Genomic DNA, 21,276 nt, shown 5'->3' with positions numbered 1-21,276 from the left:
TTCCATCTTCTTTTAATACTTCCTGGATCATTTAATATTCTGCCTAAAGCATCCTTGATTATAGCAACTTGAGGTTTAAATTTGTTCTTCAATTCCTTGAGCTTAAGAAATGCTGAGCTAGTTCGGCCCTTTTCATTTTCTGCTCCAGCTCCTTGCGCATTTCATTGTAATATTTTGCTTTGTCATCCTGTGCTGTCCTTTCGAATCTTCTGTTCAGCTCTTGTTGAATCCTCGTTGATGTGACAAAAAAGTAAAGCAGTAGGTTTTCAAATTTAAAGTACAATTTTTGAATATACTCTTTATATTGTTGGTTTTTTAAATATATCAAGAAGTTTAGTATTTAAAGGGATTGGCCGTTTGACCTTTTTTCCTTTGGAAAAAAAAATGTAGTTTAAACAATGTTTGTAGGATAAATTATAGTCATGAGCACACTGTGGATAAATTATAGGTGATACTGGGGACAAAGTGTAATGCTTGGTTTTGAAGGACTGAACACAATGAGAAATTATGGATTTTATAATTTTGCCCCCAGAACAATCTGTTGTCAGACTTTTGGTCTTGATTTTATTGATTTATCTTTAATGATATCTTTCGTAGAAAGTGTTCTCTTAAAATAGAACACATATCATTCAGACAACCTGGTCGTAATTGTAGCTGTTAAAAAATTAAGCAGTATACATGAGAGAAGAGCCAGAAAGGTAAGCGATTCTGAACTCACTGTCTTTCATATTATAGATGTTTCTGAATTAATGCTCAATGGTAGCCTAGAAGAAAAGACGTACTTCACTAACATGATTACCTGCAGCCAAGTACACTTCAAGTAACCTGTTCTGGTGGGGCCTTCTATAAGGTATTTATGTTCACTTTTTGTTCTTTCTAAATACTTTATAATGTATTAAGTACTTTAGTGCGTTCTAGTCATTTATACAAAATAAATGCCGATTTAGCGTATTACAAGAATGGATTTTTTTTAAAATCTGTAATCACATGAAAGACTTAACAGATGTAACTGAGCAGTACAAGTCTTTTATTTTCCATCTTTTGTAATCAGCTTACTATGTTGTTGCTGCTGTCACGTGCTGTCAGAATGGTACTAGTAGCTGAGCTTCCAGCAGGTTTTCAGGGGCAGTAAATTGGATAAGATTACCAATCTTTCTTTTGCAGAACAGCTGGTAGATTCAAACTGCTTGCCTTTGGGTTTGCAGCACAACTCCTTACCCATAGACCACCAGAACTCCTTTAACTTAATCTAGGTCAGTTTAATATTAAAACTAGAAATGTCTTTGTATTTTAAATTGGGAATATAGTAGGGAGTTTGATTTTAAAAACATTGATAGAAGAAAAGGAATTCCTGAACAGTTATTTGAAATTGATTGTTGTTGTTAGGTGCTGTCAAGTCATAAATGGCTCATAGCAACCCTATGAATGATAGACCTGAACACTTGGATAACTTTCATTGTTTCACCAAGTTCATAGGGTTTCCAGAGGCAAGCTCTTTGGACAGTAGATGCCACTCCTACTTCCAAGCTTGTTTCAATCAGGGAGCTCCACCGAACACTGTCTACCATGGGTGACCATTATTACATTTGACACACCCTTGTCAACAGTGTTCAGCATCACTGCATCCATGAGTTACCTCTACACAGCAAATGGACAGACCACTATGCCACTTGGAAGAATGTTTGACCGAAAACAATTAAAACCAGGCCTGAGGGCTGCAGATTAAAATCACCAAACTTGGCTTGGACATTGATAAAGAAGTTTTATTAAAAAAATGAAAAATAATTTTATTTCTGCCTAAGGAATTTTAAGGAGCCATGGTGGTGTAGTACTTGTCAGGCTGATAGCAAAAGGGTCAGCAGTTCGAACCACCAGGAGCTTCTTGGGAGAAAGATGAGCATTCTCCTTCCATAAAATTTACAGCCTTGGTTGGAGGGTTGCTGGAGTTGGACTTGGCTCAGTGGCTATACAAATCAAAGCACTAGGCATCAGGTGTAAGTACCATTTTAAGATGTTATGATTTGAGAAAATATTAATAGCCAAAATAATAATACTCTGTGTGTCTCAGAAATTACATTGAAGTGGATCAGATATTGAGTAAAATGTTTGGCATTATCTTTGATTAGCTATACTTTGGTGCTAACCCAATGGCCATTTGGCCATGAACAGATAGACACTAGCTCATTTTAGTATTTCACACAGTTTACAAAAATTATTTACATTTACTTCTTATTGTTATATGCCATCCAGTCGGAATTGACTCATAGCTGACCCTCCAGTGGGCTTTCAGAGACAATCCGTTACACTCGAGGAGATTGTTCATCTTCCCACAGAGCACCTGGTGGATTCAAACCGTGTGCCTTTGTTTTTTTTTTTTTTTTGAAGGTTAAGTGGGGGACAGAATAGGATTCCCCAGGTTCTTGATGGAAAATCTTTATTTAAAGGCATTTTATTCTGTTAATTCTTAGTCCATTCCTTTATAATTCCAAAGGTTTCTTTTTTTTTCTTTTTTTTTTTAGTTCTATAATTATATTTTATTAATTTTCATAAACATTTACAGAGATTTTGGGCTTCCACTCATTCATTGTTGCACTATTCTCTCTACCCTCCTCCCAGTTTGTTCTTGTCCAAATGCCACAGTGCTTGTCAAAGCCAGTTCTGATTAATCTTCTTTGTCAGTGTATCCTTTGCCATTCCCTATCACTCCTCCCTGAGAGAGACTTCACCCTGAGTCATAAGGAAAAGGGGACGGCGTATTCTCTTAGCTACTTCCTGCTGAAAAGGGACGCTGTGGGTTTCAGGGTGAAGATCTTCTCTCACTACTCTAAAGGGCCCCTTTGGCAGTAGGAAACACATAGACTATTATGGAGATTGATTTTGGAATTTAGATGCACTCTTATTGATTGTGCTTGGCTGTACATGTTCATATCCTTGAAGATGTATCATGGGGGTGTTGTAACCTAGAAGACACAATTTTGACTAACAAGTTATAAGTAAACCGTGTGCCTTTGAGTTGGCCACACAACCCCCTAACCAGTAGGCCACCAGCATTCCTGCCCATTTACTTGTAGAGAAGATATATAAATACACAATAAATTGACAAAAAAAATTTTTTTTGGTATTTCATTCAGTAAAGACAAGAGAAGTAGATGTGCCCTTTTGTTTGGTTTCCTTCAGTGCTTCTCCCTGGTTGGATAATAGGATTTTTAACCTGAAAGATTTGTTACCTGTAGTTGATGTAGAGGAGGCATGTGGCTGCTGAGCTAAAGTTTTGCCAGTTTGAGGGCATCAGCCCCTTCTCAGGAGAAAGATGAGCCCATCAGCTCCTGTAAAGATTTACAGCCTTGGAAACGGGGGGCAGTCTGCTCTGTCCTGTAGGGTCACTGTGAGTTAGAAGTAACTGGACAGCAGTGAGCTTTTAGTTTGGTGGTGGTTTGTTGTTGTTGTTTTTATTTTGTTGTTGTATGGATCCGAATGGCACAGGAGAAGATTGCTCCTCCTTCTCCAGCGGATCATCTGGTGGATTCGAACTTTCATCTTGTTTTTTTAATGGGGTTTTTTTTTGTGTGTTGAATAGTGCTGAGATGGCAGTGACTTGTACATTAATAGTTCTGGATAGGAGTTAAATGATAAACCATGTTAAAAAGGGGGGAAAAAAATCAAGTCACAATAGTTTTATACTCTGATCCAATTTTTATAAAATTGTAATAGGTATATAATATACAACAATATATTAACATTGATTTGGGAAGGGTTGAAATTGCAAGTGATTTTTATTTATGTTTTCTTTTTCATTTTCTAATTCTTAGGTCCTAGCATAAGGCACAAACAAGGAAAAAATTGTATTTATCACCAAACCTGAAAAGAGAATTGTATGTAACCCTTCAAAATAGAAAAATGGAGGATTCTGAAGATACTGTATGAAGGTGAAGCTTCAAGCTGGGTGAGGCCGTGTCAGCTGCGCCTCGGGAGGAGAAGCGTGAGGAGGACGGCAGCGATGAGGATGCAGAGCGTGCAGACCGTGGGCACCACGATCTCCGTGACCATCTGCATGTGACTCAGCAGCGGCTCTAAAACGGAAGAGAGTGCCTGTTAGCATCATCCCAAAAGTGTGCCCATATCCCAAGAAGCCAGAAAAAGACCTCATCACATTTTCTCATTATCCTTATTTGCAGTAAAAAAAGAACCTGGTGAATTAAGTATTACAGAAAAAATTATGTGAGGGCATTCTAAAATATTTCTGAAAGTATGGGATAAAGAATCCATAATTTGGGCTTTTTGTAGGTATTCTAATAAAATCTATGTATCAGTGCTTAGAGAGTTATCTGTGTTTATTGTAAATTAGTATTAGTAGCTATATTCTATTGTCTCTATATAATTTTCTTTCCTTTTTAAAAAATAATGTATTTCTACGAAGATGGCGCGGAAAGTGAAGAAGGAAGCCCCTGCCCCTCCCAAAACTGAAGCTAAAGCAAAGGCATTGAAGGCCAAGAAGGCAGTCCTGAAGGGCGTCCACAGCCAAAAAAAAAAGAAGATCCGCACGTCACCCACGTTCCGGCGGCCTAAGACGCTGAGACTCCGACGGCAGCCCAAATACCCCCGGAAGAGCGCCCCCAGGAGAAACAAGCTTGACCACTATGCCATCATCAAATTTCTCCTGACCACTGAGCTATGAAGAAGATAGAAGATAACAACACACTTGTGTTCATTGTGGATGTCAAGGCCAATAAGCACCAAATTAAACAAGCTGTAAAGAAGCTCTATGACATTGATGTGGCTCAGGCCAACACTTTGATTAGGCCTGATGGAGAGAAGAAGGCCTATGTTCGTCTTGCTCCTGATTATGATGCTTTGGATGTTGCCAACAAAATTGGAATCATCTAAACTGAGTCCAGTGGGCTAATTCTAAATGTAATAAATTTTTCTCACCATAAAAAAAAAATGTATTTTCAGTGAAATTTTATATAGCAAATTAGGTTCCCATTTGACAATTGTAGACTTCAGTGACAGTAGTTACATTTTTGTAATGTGTCAACATTCCTTTTAATGACCTTCTGGTTGCATTTCTAGAGGGGGTTTTTTTGGTATAATTTTCATTAGGAGGAATTATAATAAAAGTCGCTGGGCAACATTGCTAGTCTTTCAAAGATGTTATTGTACGTCTTCATAGGTAAAGGACTTTACTGAAAAACTTTTTAAAAAAATTCTTGTACAATTAAATAATAACCTGTAGGAGTTAAATGATTAGCATATTTTGTGTCTATTATACTTCTTTTTGTTAGGTGCTGTCGAGTCAAGTATGACTAATAGCAACCCTATAAACAAGAGATCTAAACCTTGTGCTATCCTTATAATTTCTGACATACTCAAGGAGCACTGATGGACTAGTGGTAAGGAGCTTCGCTGACAACCCTACAGTATACAGTTTGAATCCACCAGCTGCTCCACAGGAAAAAGATATGCAATCTCTTCCTATGCGATTTATTGCCTGTGAAGGGTCAACTATGAGTTGGTTCAGATTCGATGGTACATAACAACCACAAGCACTGAGTCTGTGAGATGAAGCTTTGTCATCTTTGTCTCCAAATAGCATTCTGGCTGTATTTTCTCCAAGACATTTTTGTTTAGTCTGTTAACGGTCCATTGGCTATTCAGTACTCTTCTCCAGCATTATAATTCAACTGCATAATAAAGTTGCAGAATGCAGGTCATTGATGAGTTTTCCTCCATTCCTAACACCACATTCTTCTTCATAGAGCCCAGCTTCTCAGATGATTTGGTCAACATACAGATTAAAAGAATGCAACCTAGATGGATACCTTTCCTGATTTTAAACCATGTAGTGTTTCCTTGCTCTGGACAGTTGCTTCTTGGTCTAGGTATAGATTTCACCTGAGCACAATTAAGTGCGCTGAGATTCCCATTCTTTTCAATGTTAGCCATAATTTGTTATGATCCACACAGTAAGAATACCTTTGCATAGTCAATAAAGCACAAATAGACATTCTTCTGGTTTTCTCAGCTTTCAGTTAGAATCCATCTGACATCAACAGTGATATCCCTGGTGCCATGGCCTTTTCTAAACCCAGCTTAAATTTCTGGAATTTCTTTGTCAATGTACCGTTCTACCTGGTTTTGCTTGGTTGTCATCAGTATTTTGTTTGCATGTAGTATTATTAATGATAGTGTTTGATAATTTCCACATTCTTTTGGATCACCTTTCTTGGAAATGGGAACATACATTTGTTCTCTTCCAATCAGCCAGCCAAAGAGCTGTCCTCCAAATTTTCTGGCATAGTTTGTTTAGCATGTTTGGGGCTGCATTTGTTAGTTAAAACACGCCAAGTAGTATCCCATCAAATGGCCTCATTTTTTGTCAATGCCTTCAGTGCAAATTGAACTTCTTCCTTCATTACCATTGGCTTTTGTTCATAGTATTTCAGTGTTGACAAATTCTTTTTGGTACAGTGGCTCCATATATTCCTTGCATCTTCTTTTAATGCTTTTTGGCATCTTCTTTTAATGCTTTTTGGATCATTCTGTATTACTGTATTAGTTGGCATTTATATAATAACTGTTAAAATGTATGCCAAACATTCCAACTACTAAGATAAATTCCAGTCATGGGAATTTATAGGTTAGATAGATTTCAGCCATGGAATTTATAGGTTGAACAGTAAATTCTGTGGTAAATCCGCACATTAAGTTGACTTTAGCATAACAGAATATATACCCGTAGTGTACCTGGTTATTTGAATTGGGAATCAGGCAACATACTGGCTTGTAAAAATAACGTGAACTAGTAGGAATTAGAGTAGTACTTTCCATAGCTGATACACATTAAAGTCTTCAAACTGTCTTTTTGGCAAGTTTATGATAAAACTCAAACAAAGGAAATGTGTATTTCTTGATGCACAATTGATTCTTGGTTATTATATTCCTTGATCATTTTAGGTATTATTACATAAGAAATGATGCCATCTATGAGGACATAGGCTTGCTTTGCTTGTTTCATATCCACATAGCTTAGAGATTGTCCCTAGCAAGTTGTTAAGTGCTGTCGAGTCAAGTCCCGCTCACAGCAACCCTGTGAACAAAGACCTGAACTCTGGCCTATCCTGCACCATCCACCGCATCTGACACACTTGAGCCCGTGGCTGCAGTCACTGGCTCAGTCCATCCAGTTCACAGTCACCTCTCTCTGGCTGATCCTCCACCTTTCCAAGCATGATGTCCCTTCCGAGGAATAGCCCCTTCCAACATGCCCAGAGTATAGGCAATGAAGTTTCACTGCCTCTGCCTCCAAGAAGCACCCTGGAGGGCATTTTCTTTGTGTTTTTGGCAGTTCATGAGATAGTCAGTGCTCCAACACCATAACTCAAAAGTATAATTTCTTCTATTTTTATTCTTTGTCCTACTTGCAACCATTTGAAAGGATTTTTGTTTGAATCAGGTACACCTTAGTCTTCTGATGTTAGTGCTCTTTAGCGCTTTGATGAGGTCCCTGACAGCAGACTTGCCCAGTGCTGTCTTGATTTCCTGGCTGCTGGTGCCAAGGGTGTTGGTTGTAGATCCAAGCACAATGAAATAATTGAAAAAAATTTTTGAGGGTAAAATAATAAAGATACATGTATTAGATAGTTACATTCTCAAAGGGATAGACTTCCCTCCTTGAAAGGAAATAGGAAGAGAGGCTCAATTATTGGCAATTTCTATCTTCATCTTTCATGATTTACTTATTGGCCTGGAGGTGAGTGAGGATCTTTGTTTTCTTAATGTTGAGATATAACCCATATTAAAGGCAAGAATTTCACATCCTCCTCAGTTTCGGCAAAGTTGTGTCATCTGCATAACACAGGTTGTTGATGAGTCTTCCCTCCAATCCTGAATGCCACATTCTTCTTCATAAAGTCCATCTCCTCAAATGACTTGTGCATACAGACTGACTAAATATAAATTTTTTTGTATAAGTATAAATTGACTAGATAAAGATTTTTAATCTAGAGACCTTTAATTTCCTGTTATTTATTGCTCTGACTAGGTCTTCTAATAGAGCTAGTGTTAGGAGTAGGGAGAGCAGGCATGCTTGTCGTTCCTGACTTAAAGGAGAAAGCTCTGTCTTTTCCATCAGGTGTGATATTGACTGTTAGCTTTCATGGACACTATGAATTAGATTGAGAAATTTCCCATCTTTTCCAGTCTCCTTTAGAAATAAAAACTTTAAACTGCTTCAAAAGAAAGAAAAATTCCATTCTCAATCATGAGCGGTTTTGAAGACTTCAAGTGTATTAATATTTTAAGATTTTGGTGTGTGGTGGTGCTGCACCATCAAATTGGAATCCACCCATAGCTGACCCTCAGGCGGGTTTTCAGGGGCAAGTTAATCACGTGAGAGGAGATTGTCCATCCTTCTCCCACAGAGCAGCTGGTGGCCTCAAACTGTGCCTGTGGGATTGCAGCGCAGCTTCTTGCCACTAGGTAGTGTCATTATATGATTATGTAATTTACTTATCCAAGGGAGGAATTACACTCACCTATAGCAAGCATATGGTTGTTGATGGAGCACGTTTCTAAGGCTTGGTGATGCCAACTTTCCACCTAAATCAAACAAACAAACAAACAAACACCTTAATAACAAGTTCTTTCAAACTTTTTTTCTGTTAAGAATTCATTTTAGAATAAGAGGCAAAACCAGATATTCTTAACATCTACCTGTAATTAAAATTAGCTAGTATTTATTGAACACTTACATGCAGCATGGGGTCAAGACATCTTTATTCTTTAAAAACCTACAATCTCCTGCTTTTCTAATAATAGAAAATGAGTGAATTTTTAATACCTATCTGCCATTAGTTTCATATGTTGGGTAACTCAGGAGTCTGGTAAATAAGATTGCTTTTAAAACATTTTTAGTAAGGTGATCGCCTTTAAACTTCAATTTTTATTTTCCTACCATTATTAGTTTTAACAACATGGATAGAATTATAGAGACCTAGTGGAAAAATTTGGTAAATTGTTAGAAAATGTTTGGTTGATTTTAAAGGATTATTAAGTCTGCATATTTTAAAGCTTTGAAACCATTGCATTTGTATGGCTTTACCATACAGTAAGAAAGGGTGAAAAGTATGTGGTCATTATGCACTTAACTGCTTCCATGTTTTTATATATGTTGCTGAGTATGTAATATTTATTTGTTTTCAAATATAAGATTAAAGAACATCATTGAAGTAATAATAGTGACTGTTACCATAATATAGCACTTTGTATTTTAAAAAAAGTTGAACTCAAAGTCTCTGATCATGCTCTTGATGTTAGCACTTCAGTTTTAACATATGATCACTCCACCCTAAGCAAATGAGCACAGAGGTGGTGAGAGTTGGGGAAAGAGTTAAGGTTCGTGCTTACTGCACACCCCATTCTCTCATGGGGGATAGAGACATGCTTGTGTACCCCAGCTACCTGGCTCTAAAATCCAGAACAAGTAACGTCAGTATTAGTCCTACCTCTCTTGGACTGGGAAACCCATTGGCGTAGATAATCCTCTTGTAATATTGAGCCGAAGCCTTTGGATAGCGAGGTTTATTTCTGTTGCTAAATCTGACATAGTAGAATCCATATCTCTCTGAGTATCCTTGCTCCCATTCAAACTTATCCAACAGAGACCAGGAAGTGTACCCTCTGATATCAGCCCCATCTTTTATAGCTGCAAAGACATTCACATGTATCAGATTTTTTTCCTTTCTGGAATTTATAAATAAGTTCTAAACAAACATGTGTAATCAGGTTTTGTTTGAGCTTAGAATGAGCTCTAGTGGTATGGTGGTTAAGTACTTGTTTTCTAACCAAAAGCTCAGCTGAGCCACTTCACAAGATGTGACAGTCTGCTCCATATTTACAGGCTTGGCAATGGAGGGAGGCAGGTCTCTGCCCTGAAGGGTTTCTGGAAGTCAGAATTGACTCAGCAGGAACAGGTCTAAGTTAAAAAAGAGAAAAAGTGAAGCTGGTCATTAACTCACCTTTTAGCATCTCATTTATGTACCCTTTAAGGTATTGTATTCTCCACAGGTCACATAGTTGAGTGCAGTGTGATTTTTGAGAAGCTCCGTTTTCTGTCACGTATATGGGAGGATCAACATACTGAGTCTGAAAGGGAGTCATAGGAAAGAATATCTTTAGAAACTCTGACTTGGTGGTTCTCTGAGTCAGGCACATATAAGAACAGGTTCTCGTCAAGTGCATGTACATTTAGCATTCTGTGTCAGTTAACATGCTTATTTAGAGATGAAGATGAATGTAGGCAGAAGGCTAGGTCCTACAATAGAGTATAAAATCCAAATTTGAATCAATTCCAACTCATAGCAACCTCCAATTGAGTTTCCAAGACTATAAATATTTACAGTGTAGGCTAGTGGATTTTAACTGCTAACCTTTTGGTTCACAGCCTTATACGTTACTTGCTACACCAGCAGGGGTTCTGTATAAAAGAACATGGTGTTAGGTTATTAAGTACTGTGCAGTCAGAACCAATCATCCCATCAGGTTTTCAGAGTCAGTAAATCACACAGCAGGAGATTGCCCATTTTTCTCCCTTGAAGCAGCTGGTGTATTTGAACCACACACCTTTGGATTAACAGTGTAGGCCCTTACTACTTATCCACCAGAACTTCCTAATGAAATAATACAGGTCTTAATAAATCAGCATCAATTAGGAAATGTTCTTCAAGTCTTCTTGCTTTTGTATACTTCATTTCAGGTAAGAACAGCAGAATAAATTAAATGTGGAATAAGAATTTTTGCTGAAGTTCTGTACCTGGAAACAGTTACTCATTGTAGGTGTTTGCTTGTAAGGTCTGTTTGGTAACCTCTAAAGTATGAATAGGGAGCTCTGGTGGCCTAGTGGTAAGAAGCTGCACTGCAATCCCAAAGGCACACAGTTCATATCCACCAATTGCTCCCTGGGAAAAGGATCGGCTGTCTCCTCCCATATAATTTGCTGCTTCTGAAAGCTGGAGGGTGAGCTATGGGTCGGTTCCTACTCAATGGTACACAACAACAAAGAAGTATGAATAAGTGGGTTCATCTTACAATATCAGCTGTTAACTTTGAAATATCAGCATCTGAATTTACCCTTAGAAGCGCATGAATTAAGAAGATAGAAAACGCCTTGAATGTAGGTTAACTTGACAGTCACCTGAGCAAAGTTGAGGAGCCTCCTGAATCCCCATGGCACAGAATACAGCCATTTAGACCCCAGATCAGGCCAGTTTGGGTCAACCAGTTCTACTAAGTCGCGGTCGTTCTGGTAGCTGGGCCCCTGTCGGGAGGGGTAGATCCTCTCTGTGATGTACCGCGTGGTGAAGTGACCCAATCCCAGGAAATCCGACGTGCCTTTAATGTAGCTCTTCTCCTGGAGGGAGAACACTGGCAGCCGTGACATCTCCAGGCCTTGCTCGGCGCTCTTCCTTCCTGGCAGGAGAGAGAAGCAGATTTTTAACTCCATTGTATTTTCTCCCTGTCACTCTGGGCTTGCATGTACCATGAAATTCCCAATTTTTAGGTCGAGGGGGTTTGTTGCTCTCTGCAGGGCATGCCCAGTTATCGAGATTCTTATTGCTCTGGGGTCTAGGTTACCCTTTGAGTGCCTGTGTTGTAGGTTGAATTGTTTGAAATGGTGGAGGATCAGAGACAGGAAGTTAAGCTGGAGTGACTGTAACGGTGGGCTCTAGTGTATCTGAGATGAGGAGTCAGGCTCAGATCTCCTGTTCGTAGGGTCGCTTGGAGAGTCTACTTGATGAACTGGCACTTATCAACAATATGTGCATGCAGTGAGATACAATGCCCTTGAGTCCCTACCAGTCCTGATTAGGGAACTTCTGGAGGGCTGACCTGAGATAAACAGGAGATGCTCCCAGGGAAGTGGAACCTCAGTGCCAGCAAGAAAGAGAAGCTGAGTCGAGCATGTCTTTCGGTCCTGCACTGGGAACTCCTAGAACTAAGAGAAAGTCTCCCCTAATGGTGGCACCCTAAATTTGGGCTTGTGACCTCTTAAACTCTAAGGAATAAATATTTGTTGAAGCCGTCCACTTAGGGTATCTGTAATAGTGGCAGATAACTAAGACAGTGCCTCATACAAGCCCCCTTTGCTTCTTGTTGAAGCCGTCCACTTAGGGTATCTGTAATAGTGGCAGATAACTAAGACAGTGCCTCATACAAGACCCCTTTGCTTCAGCTCAGGAATTGCTGTGATAGTATCTGGGCTTTGAAAAGACAGCCTGGCTCACCTATACGGTCCTTCATGACTTGAGGATAGTCTCCGGCATAAATGGGGTTGGCAAACCAGCCCAGGCAGAATTGCAGGTATCTCTCTGCAGCCTCTACATCCTTGGGGTTCCTGATGTCCACAGGTTCCCCCCAGTCACAGTTTAACGAAATCCCCACCAGGCCTTATGAGAGGAGGAAGGAGAAGAGGGTGAGCAGCGATGCCATTGCGCCCGGTGCACATCTGTGCCCAGCATGGCGGTGAGGGTCCAGCTCACCTTGCTGCCGGCTGCGCCACGTGGTGTTGTAGGAATGCCAGGTTCGGGCGTGTGCCTGCAAGAGGAGCAGAGCTCAGCGTGGGGGCCTGGCTGCTCTCTCCTGCGTGTCCCCTGCCTAACTCTAGAGTCCAGTACTTTGTTGTGATGCACCGAGTCAGAACTGACTCATAGTTAACTTTCCAGCAGGTTTTCAGAGGCTGTAAAATCGCATGTGAGGAGATTGCCCATCTTTCTCCCTTGGAGCAGCTGGTGGAATCGAACTTCCTGCCTTTGGTCTAGCAGTGCAACTCCTTACCCCTAGGCCCTTAGAACTGGCACACTGAATTTGGACTCCTCACCTCCTAAACTGTAAGAGAATACTTGTTCCCCCCTACCCCCACCCAATTTGAGACCTACCACTTTCTTTAATCCATCCTTAATTACCCCAATCCATGATCTTTGGATATATTTTCTTCATACTGTTGTGGAAAGTTGGCCTAAACCTTGCACACACCCCTTGAGTGTTTTTTCAGATTTATGCTCAAGTCCTTGTTTTGTTACCACTTGTCCTCCACAGCCACTATCTGGTGCTTTTCTCCATGTGGCTGCATAATCTAGAACAGTGCCAACTGTCTTTCGCAGTCTTGAGAAACGGAGCCTAAGATGTGCCAGTCGGCCTTCTCTCCAGATCCTCTGTCAGCTCTCCACTGGTCTGCCTACACAGTGTTTCCAAGGCTGGCTTGGCATCTAAGAGAGATGGAAGGTATCTGGACAACTCCTCAAAGTGTGGTCCCTAGACAAGAGTTTTAGCATCTGCGGTAAACTCGGTAGAATTTCCCGAGTCCTGGTGTAGACATACTGACCCAGAAACACAGAGGAGGGTGACAGTAATCTATGTTAACCAGACCTCTAGGGAATTCTCATGCAAACTGGAGATCGAGAAGCACAAATTTAGAAGAATGGAATGTCCTCAGATTACAAAATCTAGGGTTGCTTCTTTTTCTCTTTTCGCCAGTCCCATAGAACTCCCATTTGTCATGTATGTAGATAGATATAGTAAATTATTGATCATATGTATTGTTTAATGAAGAGGAATATTTCAAAACTATCAAAATCACATCTATTCTGTTTCTCATTTATTGACAGGTCAAAAAAATTAGGCATGTCTTTCTGTTCATTATTACATTACTAAAGAAGTCTTCAAAGGTCTGCCCTTTAAATATTCACAGTTTTGAAAAGGGAAAAACCGAATGAGGAATCTCTCTCCTCTACATATACTTGAGGCCTGGGCCGCCCTCCAGCTTGAAGAGATGATCCACCCTTTGCTAAGAGCCTTCAGGACTGGTCCCGCCATGCTCCCCACCCTGCTCCCTTCCATCCGTATCCTATCCCTGAGGTGTTCTATTTACCACTGAGCGTGACCCCATTCCCTCCCTGCTTTTCACACCATTTCTACAGCCTTATAACTCATGGCCTGTCTCCTTTCCTGTCAGTCCTTACACCAGCTGCCCCTGCAGACCACCTCTATGGCACCTCCTTCAAGCAGAGGCAATTTCCCTCTCACATCCTACATGCCTCAGGACTGAGAAGTAGAGAATGACTGCCTTGCCCCCTTATTGCTGTTGCCAGATTGCTTCTCCTTCAAAACTTTAAGCCCTCTGAAGTCTGTGCAGCCGACTGTCATTCCTTACTGCTTCCTAGCACTCACTGACCTTGAGTCACTTCTGCTCAGCCATTGGTGATTTCAGCCCTTAGCTCACTGTCTTCCCCCACCTGCCCTCCTGTTACCACTCCCACAAGGCAGTGGGACCTACAGGTGTACCCACAAATTTTCACATGTATCTTAGCCACAATGACGAGCAGAGGGGGCACTTCATAGTGTCTCTGGGTTGGAAGGGGAACAGCATGGAGGTGCTGTGGAGCATGCTGGTTTGGAAGTAAAACAGTAAAGGAAGGGTCACTGGGGCAGGCTGCACTGCTCCTGGAGGCCTGGCTCCTCAGAAGGACCCCCCAGCCCATCTCACCTTAATGATGTGATGCGCTGCCTTGTACAGACCCGTGCCGCGGAGCTTCAGGCCTGGAGCATGGCGACCCACCTCATAGCCCTTCTCCACCATTGCCTACAAGGACCATGGGGCCATGAGAAAGGGGGTGGGCGACCATCAGGCCAGGAAAGTGGGTTTTACCGCCTAGAGAGAGGCCTGGCTTACCCGAGGATCACTGAAAGTGATCCAGTGCTTCACTCGATCCCCAAAGACCTCAAAGCACAGATTGGCGTAGTCATTGAAGTAGTTGATCAGGCTTGCGTTCTGCCATCCCCCATATTTGACCTGGAGCAGCTGCAGACAGAGAAGTGGAGGGAGAAGCAGGTGCCCCGGGTGAGGGTCCATCTCAAGAAATGGTTTTAGGGCCAATTGGTCAAGTTTGTAAAAGAAGCGTCGATGGTTACAGCTACAGAAACTTAGTCTCAAAGAAAGAGGAGCAAGGCTGTAAGGTCTTAGCATGAAGCCCTGAAGGCAAGAGCCATGACGAATCAAGGCAATTTAGACATAGAGGTAAATTGTGTAACACTGTAAAAACAGGAGCGGGGAGCTGAAATTTGAGACTATCATTCTTAGAACAAACATCACAATTTGAATGTTTAAAATAATTTACCAGAGAGGAGAAGCCTGATGATGGGGAGCGAATCTCGAATTTAAATTCTGAAGACTTGAGTTACAATGTTAAGAATGGAAGATCTGCTTAGGGTGCTGAAGCCATAGACATGTCAGAAGCCTCTATTTTAGGGGGAAAGGGCTTGATACCTTTCTCAATGGGCCCCCTCTGCTCACAAAAGCAGAATTCTCCCAAGACTTTTTGACAGTGATTACCAACTGTCCTCTCCTTGGCTTTAATAGGATGCTAAAGAGAGCAGATTTGTGAAAGAGTTAACCAAGGAAGGAGCCAGAAAGTGGGTTTTTAAACTTTATATTCCTAAAGCCATCTCTAGTGAGCACTGGGGGCCTTAGTGGTGAGGTGATCTGTTGTCAACCCAAAGACAGGCAGTTTGAATCCAGCTGCTGCTCTGGAGGAGAAGAATAGCCAGTCTCCTCCTGTGCAGTTTACAGCCTCTGAAAATCATAGCATCAGCTATGGGTCCGTTTCAACTCAGTGGGACATGGCAGCAACAACAAAGGCAGCTCTGCCTCTCCAATCCCAGTTTAGAGACCTTAACTTAGAATTTGAGACTTTTCAGGGCTGGCTCTGAGCTCCTCTTCCCACCTCCCTCTTGTCTTCACAGACTTTTAACCACATTATTTGCCCAGCCCCTCCCTGCCTCCTTGTCAAGCTCCCTGTAATAAGAACACCCTTTCCTGTCCCTCACACCAAAACCTTCGAAGCACTGATTGATTGCCTTCTCACTGCTTCCCCAAAGCCATTATCCAGTCTCCAACTCCCCAGATTTCCTTTTCCACCAGCCCCCTGTCACCAAGTTATTCCCCACCCAGCTCCTCTCCCCACCAGGCTTCGTGATCTCCCCAGGGTCTTGTTGGACACCATGAAAAAAAATGCCTTGAATGCAGACATTTAGCAGCTGTGCTCCCAACCACGTTGCAGTGCCACAGAAATTGCTGGGGTGTCATACAGAGCGCATATGATGCTGGCTCAAGCGAGTGGAGGAAAAAGGGTGGGCAAACGTATCAGGCCATGTCATCAAATCTCAAAGGATGTGTCTTCATTGTGTTTCTGGCTTGTTTTTATGCCAAATATTTTGGAAAACAGCAGCATACACACTTCCCACCTGAAATCAGAAACATTAACAGAAGCAGCATGGCCTCCCTGGCATGCTGGGCCAGGTCTTTCTGCATTTCTCACATTGGACAGTCCTGAACCCAACTGCAGACTTGGTTTTGCTGTCTCCGACTGCCAACCAGGCTTCCTGACTCGGGGCTGAATCTCCTGGCCTCTGGCGCTTTTCCCCCCATCTCCCTGGCCTCACCTGTGGGAGATCCCAGTGGTGCAGGGTGACCATGGGGGTGATGTTGCTCTTCAGAAGAGCGTCAATGACGTCACTGTAGAATTGGATTCCCTTCTCATTCACCTTGTCAGCTGCAGGAGAAGTAAAGGGGGATTTGAGGAGGAAGGACCCTGACCTTGGCCCTCTAGCATTCCTGGGCCTTGGGGCCTTTTGTGACCTGAAGGCACCCTGGACGGCCAGCATCTATCATCTCAGTGGGGCTGAGCCTGGGAGAGCTGCTGCCAGCTTCCACCACACTCCCCAGATGGTCTCCCTTTCCAGGACCCTGGTGTCCCTGATCGTCCAGCTGTGACCAACAGTGGCCACTCTTGGGCCCAAGAGTGGTGACCCTAACTCACCTCGAACACCTGTGGGCAGCAGCCGGGGCCAGGACAGGGAGAACTGGTAGTGGCTCACGTTCAGCTCCCGCAGCAAGGCGATGTCCTCCTGCATAGACAGGGGTTCGGGAGGAGTCAGGGAAAGAGGGGAGGGGCCAGACCACTGAGCTGGGGTGGGGGTGGGGTGTGCTCAGGAACCCCAGGGCAGAGGCTCACTCTTGCCTCTAGCCCCCAAGGGATGTGGTGGTGGTCTCACAACTCATAGCTGAACCTGTGGGTTTCTAGAGGTTGTCGAATGCTTCAGAGGAGATAGCCTGTCTTGTTCTCTCAAAGCAAATGGTGGATTAGAACCACAGGGCTTTGGGTTGGCAGTGCAACTCCTTACTGTTAAGCCACCAGAGCTTCCCTATAGAGGGAACCATTACCTCTCTACAACAGGGGCAAACCTCCCCCATTTTAGGCTGTGCATATGTCAAGAGGCTAAGGAAACACAGGGGATGGAGATTATTACTGGAAACTCGGGGAATGAAGACTATTTCTGGAAACTCAGGGGATGAAGATTATTTCTGGAAACACAGGGGATGGAGACACTTGGAGAAGCCCACCAGGTGAATATACTCAATAAATTGGGTGATGAGTCTGCCTAGTAGTCCATCTACTTGGGTGCTGAGCAGAGGGGCTGAGGGTTCAAGGGGTGGGAGGCCAATCTGCAATTAGGGATCAAGGCTACAGGGACTGTGGCACCCACCAGTCTGTTGCCTGCCCATCACTTAAGCTAAGACTAAGGCTGAGGTCTCGCTTTTCTCTCCTCCTACATCCGGGCACCTCTCCATCCCCCACTCACTACTGCCCACCCCAAACCAGATATTCAGTTCTGCCCAGGCCTCAGTTTCCTGGTTGTGTTGGGGTGCAGGGTGCTGGGCAGAGCATCAAGTTGGCTCAGCTAGGCCTGTGTATTCACACACACACACACACACACACCCAGCCCTCACCTGGAACTTGTAGTAGCTGTCACAGGCCACATCCCCTGTCTCATCCCCAAGCACCTTCCCCTTCCTGCTGTGCGTGAAGGCGTCCCAGATGCTGGGTCCTTTCCCATCCTCGTCCCAGGCACCTTCGGTCTGGTAGGCAGAACTGCCCACGCCCCAGGAAAAGCCTGTGGGGAGGCCCCAAGGTGAGGCCAGAACAGGCCCGAGGGCCCCGGGTGGACCCCTTCTCCCCACGCTGCCTTGTCTCCTGGGGTCTTGCCTCCCTGGCTGGGAGCTGAAGGCCAAGACGGAGAAGACTCTGCAGCATCATTTTACCTCTGACTAGCACTTCCTGTCTATATAATTTTATTTCTGATTGGCACTTCCTGTGTGTATCATTTTTTTTTCTTTTTTTTTTTTTCCTGTCTGTATCATTTACCTCTGATTAGCACTTCCTGTCTGTATAATTTTGGTGACTTTCCCAACTCTTAGGAACATCTTTATCTTAAGAGCAACTCCACAGAGTTATGCTTTCAACTCCTCCCAGCTTACAGGCGGGAGGGATCAAACACCAAACTTCTCGGCATGCCGGCCAAGGGCTCAAGTCGACAAACAAGTGGACAGACTGACAGAGGACTAGACATACCCGGTGGGAACGTTCCGTAGTAGAAGGAGGCCTCTTCTGGGGACCCCTTCACGGTGGCCCCCAGCCTGGGCACCAGCAGTAGCAACCACCAAAGGGTGACAACCCGAAGTGGCTTCATGGTGTCCCGTCCCTCCCCCCGCACCTGGAAAAAACACACCTGAGAGCCACAGGATAGAGGCTGGGGACAGGTCAACATAATGGGGGGAGAAGGGAGCACTTTGTCTGCTGGGACCTTGAGGCTGGGCCTGTGTGACTCTGAGTGTGAAGTCTCAAGTGGGGACAAAGTCTTAGGGAGCTCCCGAGTTGCCAGTCCCTCTTCCTCAAGGACCCCTCCCCAGTTGATAGGGAGTTGGAGCAACCTATCAACTGTGGCATGCTCAGACCCACAGGACACCCCCCCCCAAGGTGGGAGGTGTCATGAGCAGGAACACCCACCCCAGTCCTGAGGGCCAGGGAGATTCCCGTCCCCATAGGGACCCCCTTGCTGAGGCCAGCCTGACCAGCTTACCCAGATAGTCCTTGGTCCCAGACCAAGGTGGGTATCAGAGCCCTCTCTGACTGGCCCCTAGTACCTACGCTGCCCCCGAGAGCAACAGAGAAGGCCCTGGTTGGGGGTGTGGTTTGCCACCTAACCTCGCTACAAAGAGTCTGAATAACACCATTCAGTGGGGCTCTGACCAGAATGCTGAGCTGGGCCTCGGGACCTGAGTCAGCAGCCTGGAAGCTTGGCCCTGGGCCCCGGGCCACCCTGTCCCTTCCTCCCGTGCCAGGGCCGAGGAGGATGGGGACCAGCCCTCCCTCCTTCAGGCGAGGCACTATCGCACATCTTCCGAGGGTATGGCCGGGTGGGGACAGTGTGCAGACACACAGGCTGTGTGTTGGCTTCTGCCAGTCTACTCCCTGCTGCCAAAGAAAATCCACTCTAGCAGTTAAAACTGGCTTTTACAACTCACCCTTCTCTTTTTGTACCCCTGACTAATTCATTCACTCATTCGTTTATTCAACCAATCTTGCCTGCTAGAACGTAGCCTCCCAGAGGCTCAGCACTTTTTGTTCTCTATCCTGACTGTCTGGGGAGCACTGGTGAGCTAGTGGGAGGCAACTGTACTACAGGCACACGTACACCATCAGCCGCTCCATGGGAGATGGATGGACAACCTCCTCCCATGCAATTTACTACCACTGAAACCAGCTGGCAGTGTCAGCTATGAGTCAGTTCTGATTTGAAGGTACACAACAACAACAACATCCTGTCTGCATAAGTCCCTCCTCTACTGTGGGGCCTTTCACTGTAGACTTCACACCAAGTTAGCTGACTTCCCAGACAGAAGGGTCTTTCCCTGCTTCAGGTGTGCTTCAGGGTTGTAGCCTGCCTTCATATCTATTCAATCTGTAGGCTGAGCAAATCATTCGAGAAGCTGGACTGTATGGTACAGAGTCCATGGTATATCTACATATTATTGTCTATATCATAGAGATAATAGGATATCAGGAGCAGAAGAAAACTCTTCAATAACTTGTGTTATGCAGATAACACAACTTTGCTTGCTGAAAGTGAGGACTTGAAGCACTTGCTGCAGAACATCGGAGACTATAGCCTTCACTATGGATTGCATCTCAAGATCATGAAGATAAACATTCTTACCCCTGGACCAATAAGAAACATAATTATAGATGGAGAAAATATTCAAATTGTAAATAAATTATTTCACTTTACTTGGATCTACAATCACATCCTTGATAGCAGCAGTCAAGAAATCAAAAGATGTATCGCAGTGGGAGAGTCTACAGTCAGGGACCTTTCCAGAGTACTGAGGAGTGAGGATGTAATAATGTCAGCTAAAAGACCAAGGTGCACTTGATTCAAGCCATGTCGTTTTAATCATTTGCTATGCATCTCAGTCATGCCCAACTCCACAGCATCTAACAATAGTCTCTAAAATGTACCTAATTCAAGCCATGGTCTTTTCAATTACTTACTATGCACCTGAGAGCTGGATGGTGAATAAGGAAGACAGAAGAAGAACCGATGTCTCTGAGCTATGTTGTTGGAGAAGAGTACTGAGTGCCCTGTGGACTGCCAAAAGAACAGATCGGTCTTGGAGAAGGTGCAGCCAGAGTGCTCCTTAGATGCAAGGATGGTGAAACTTCATCTCACATATTTTAGGCATGTCGTTAGGAGGGTCAGATCCTTGTAAAATGATGTCCTTCTGGGAAAGGTGGGGGGGGTCAGTGAAAGAGAGGAAGACTCTCAACAGGATGGATTGACACGGCCACTGTTATAATGAGCTCAAACATATCAGAGATAATGAGGATGGCTCAGATTAGGGCGAGGTTCAGATCTGTTGTTTATGGGGGTCACTGTGAGTTGACTTGACAGCACCTAATAAACATTTGTGCCAGCAGTAAAGAAACCAAAAGATGATTGCATTGGGAAAGTTCACTGTCAGGGACCTCTCCAGAGTACTGAAGAGCAATGATGTCAGTGTAGAGACTAAGGTGCTCCTGACCCAGGCCATAGTCTTCACAATTACTTGCTATATATCAGAGACTTGGACAATGACTAGGGATGATAGAAGAAGAATTGATAACAGCTAGGAGAACAAACACATTTGTCCTGGATAGGGTGAAACCAGGCTGCTCCTTGGAGAGTAGGATTCTGACGCTCCGTCTGACATACTTTGGACATGTTGTTGAGAAGGACCAGAACTTGGAGAGGAAAAAGAGATCTTGAAAAGTGGAAGAATATCCCTTGCTCATGGATAGGAAGACTCAATGTTGTGAAAATGGCAATACTACCAAAAGCAATTTA

The 21,276-nt window shown here is 43.6% G+C and overlaps 2 protein-coding genes across 2 annotated transcripts in view; one reads left to right on the top strand and one right to left on the bottom strand.

Moving 5' to 3' along the window:
- Nucleotides 1-824, top strand: part of ZWILCH (zwilch kinetochore protein) — a 38,935-nt gene extending 38,111 nt beyond the window's left edge. Inside the window, exon 17 of the mRNA XM_006886633.1 lies at nucleotides 736-824. Within this exon, the coding sequence (XP_006886695.1) occupies nucleotides 736-824 (89 nt within the window). The remainder of the gene's footprint in view (nucleotides 1-735) is intronic.
- A 3,130-nt stretch (nucleotides 825-3,954) lies between these two features.
- On the bottom strand, nucleotides 3,955-18,608 carry LCTL (lactase-like). Its single transcript, XM_006886632.1, has 13 exons — nucleotides 18,465-18,608; nucleotides 17,843-18,006; nucleotides 16,872-16,959; nucleotides 16,495-16,604; nucleotides 14,726-14,854; nucleotides 14,540-14,635; nucleotides 12,537-12,591; nucleotides 12,282-12,443; nucleotides 11,192-11,466; nucleotides 10,017-10,143; nucleotides 9,504-9,703; nucleotides 8,535-8,598; nucleotides 3,955-4,070 (listed from the first exon to the last, which is right to left on the bottom strand). Exons 1-13 carry the CDS (start codon nucleotides 18,580-18,582, stop codon nucleotides 3,955-3,957), a joined length of 1,704 nt encoding a protein of 567 aa, XP_006886694.1. The 5' UTR covers nucleotides 18,583-18,608.
- Nucleotides 18,609-21,276: the final 2,668 nt, after the last annotated feature.

This window comes from Elephantulus edwardii, unplaced genomic scaffold (assembly GCF_000299155.1).
Source record: "Elephantulus edwardii isolate Elephantulus edwardi_28Jun2011 unplaced genomic scaffold, EleEdw1.0 scaffold00050, whole genome shotgun sequence".
Classification (NCBI taxonomy): Eukaryota; Metazoa; Chordata; class Mammalia; order Macroscelidea; family Macroscelididae; genus Elephantulus; species Elephantulus edwardii.
The sequence above is the reverse complement of the archived record's forward strand: the minus strand, read 5'-3'. Positions and strand labels throughout refer to the sequence as shown.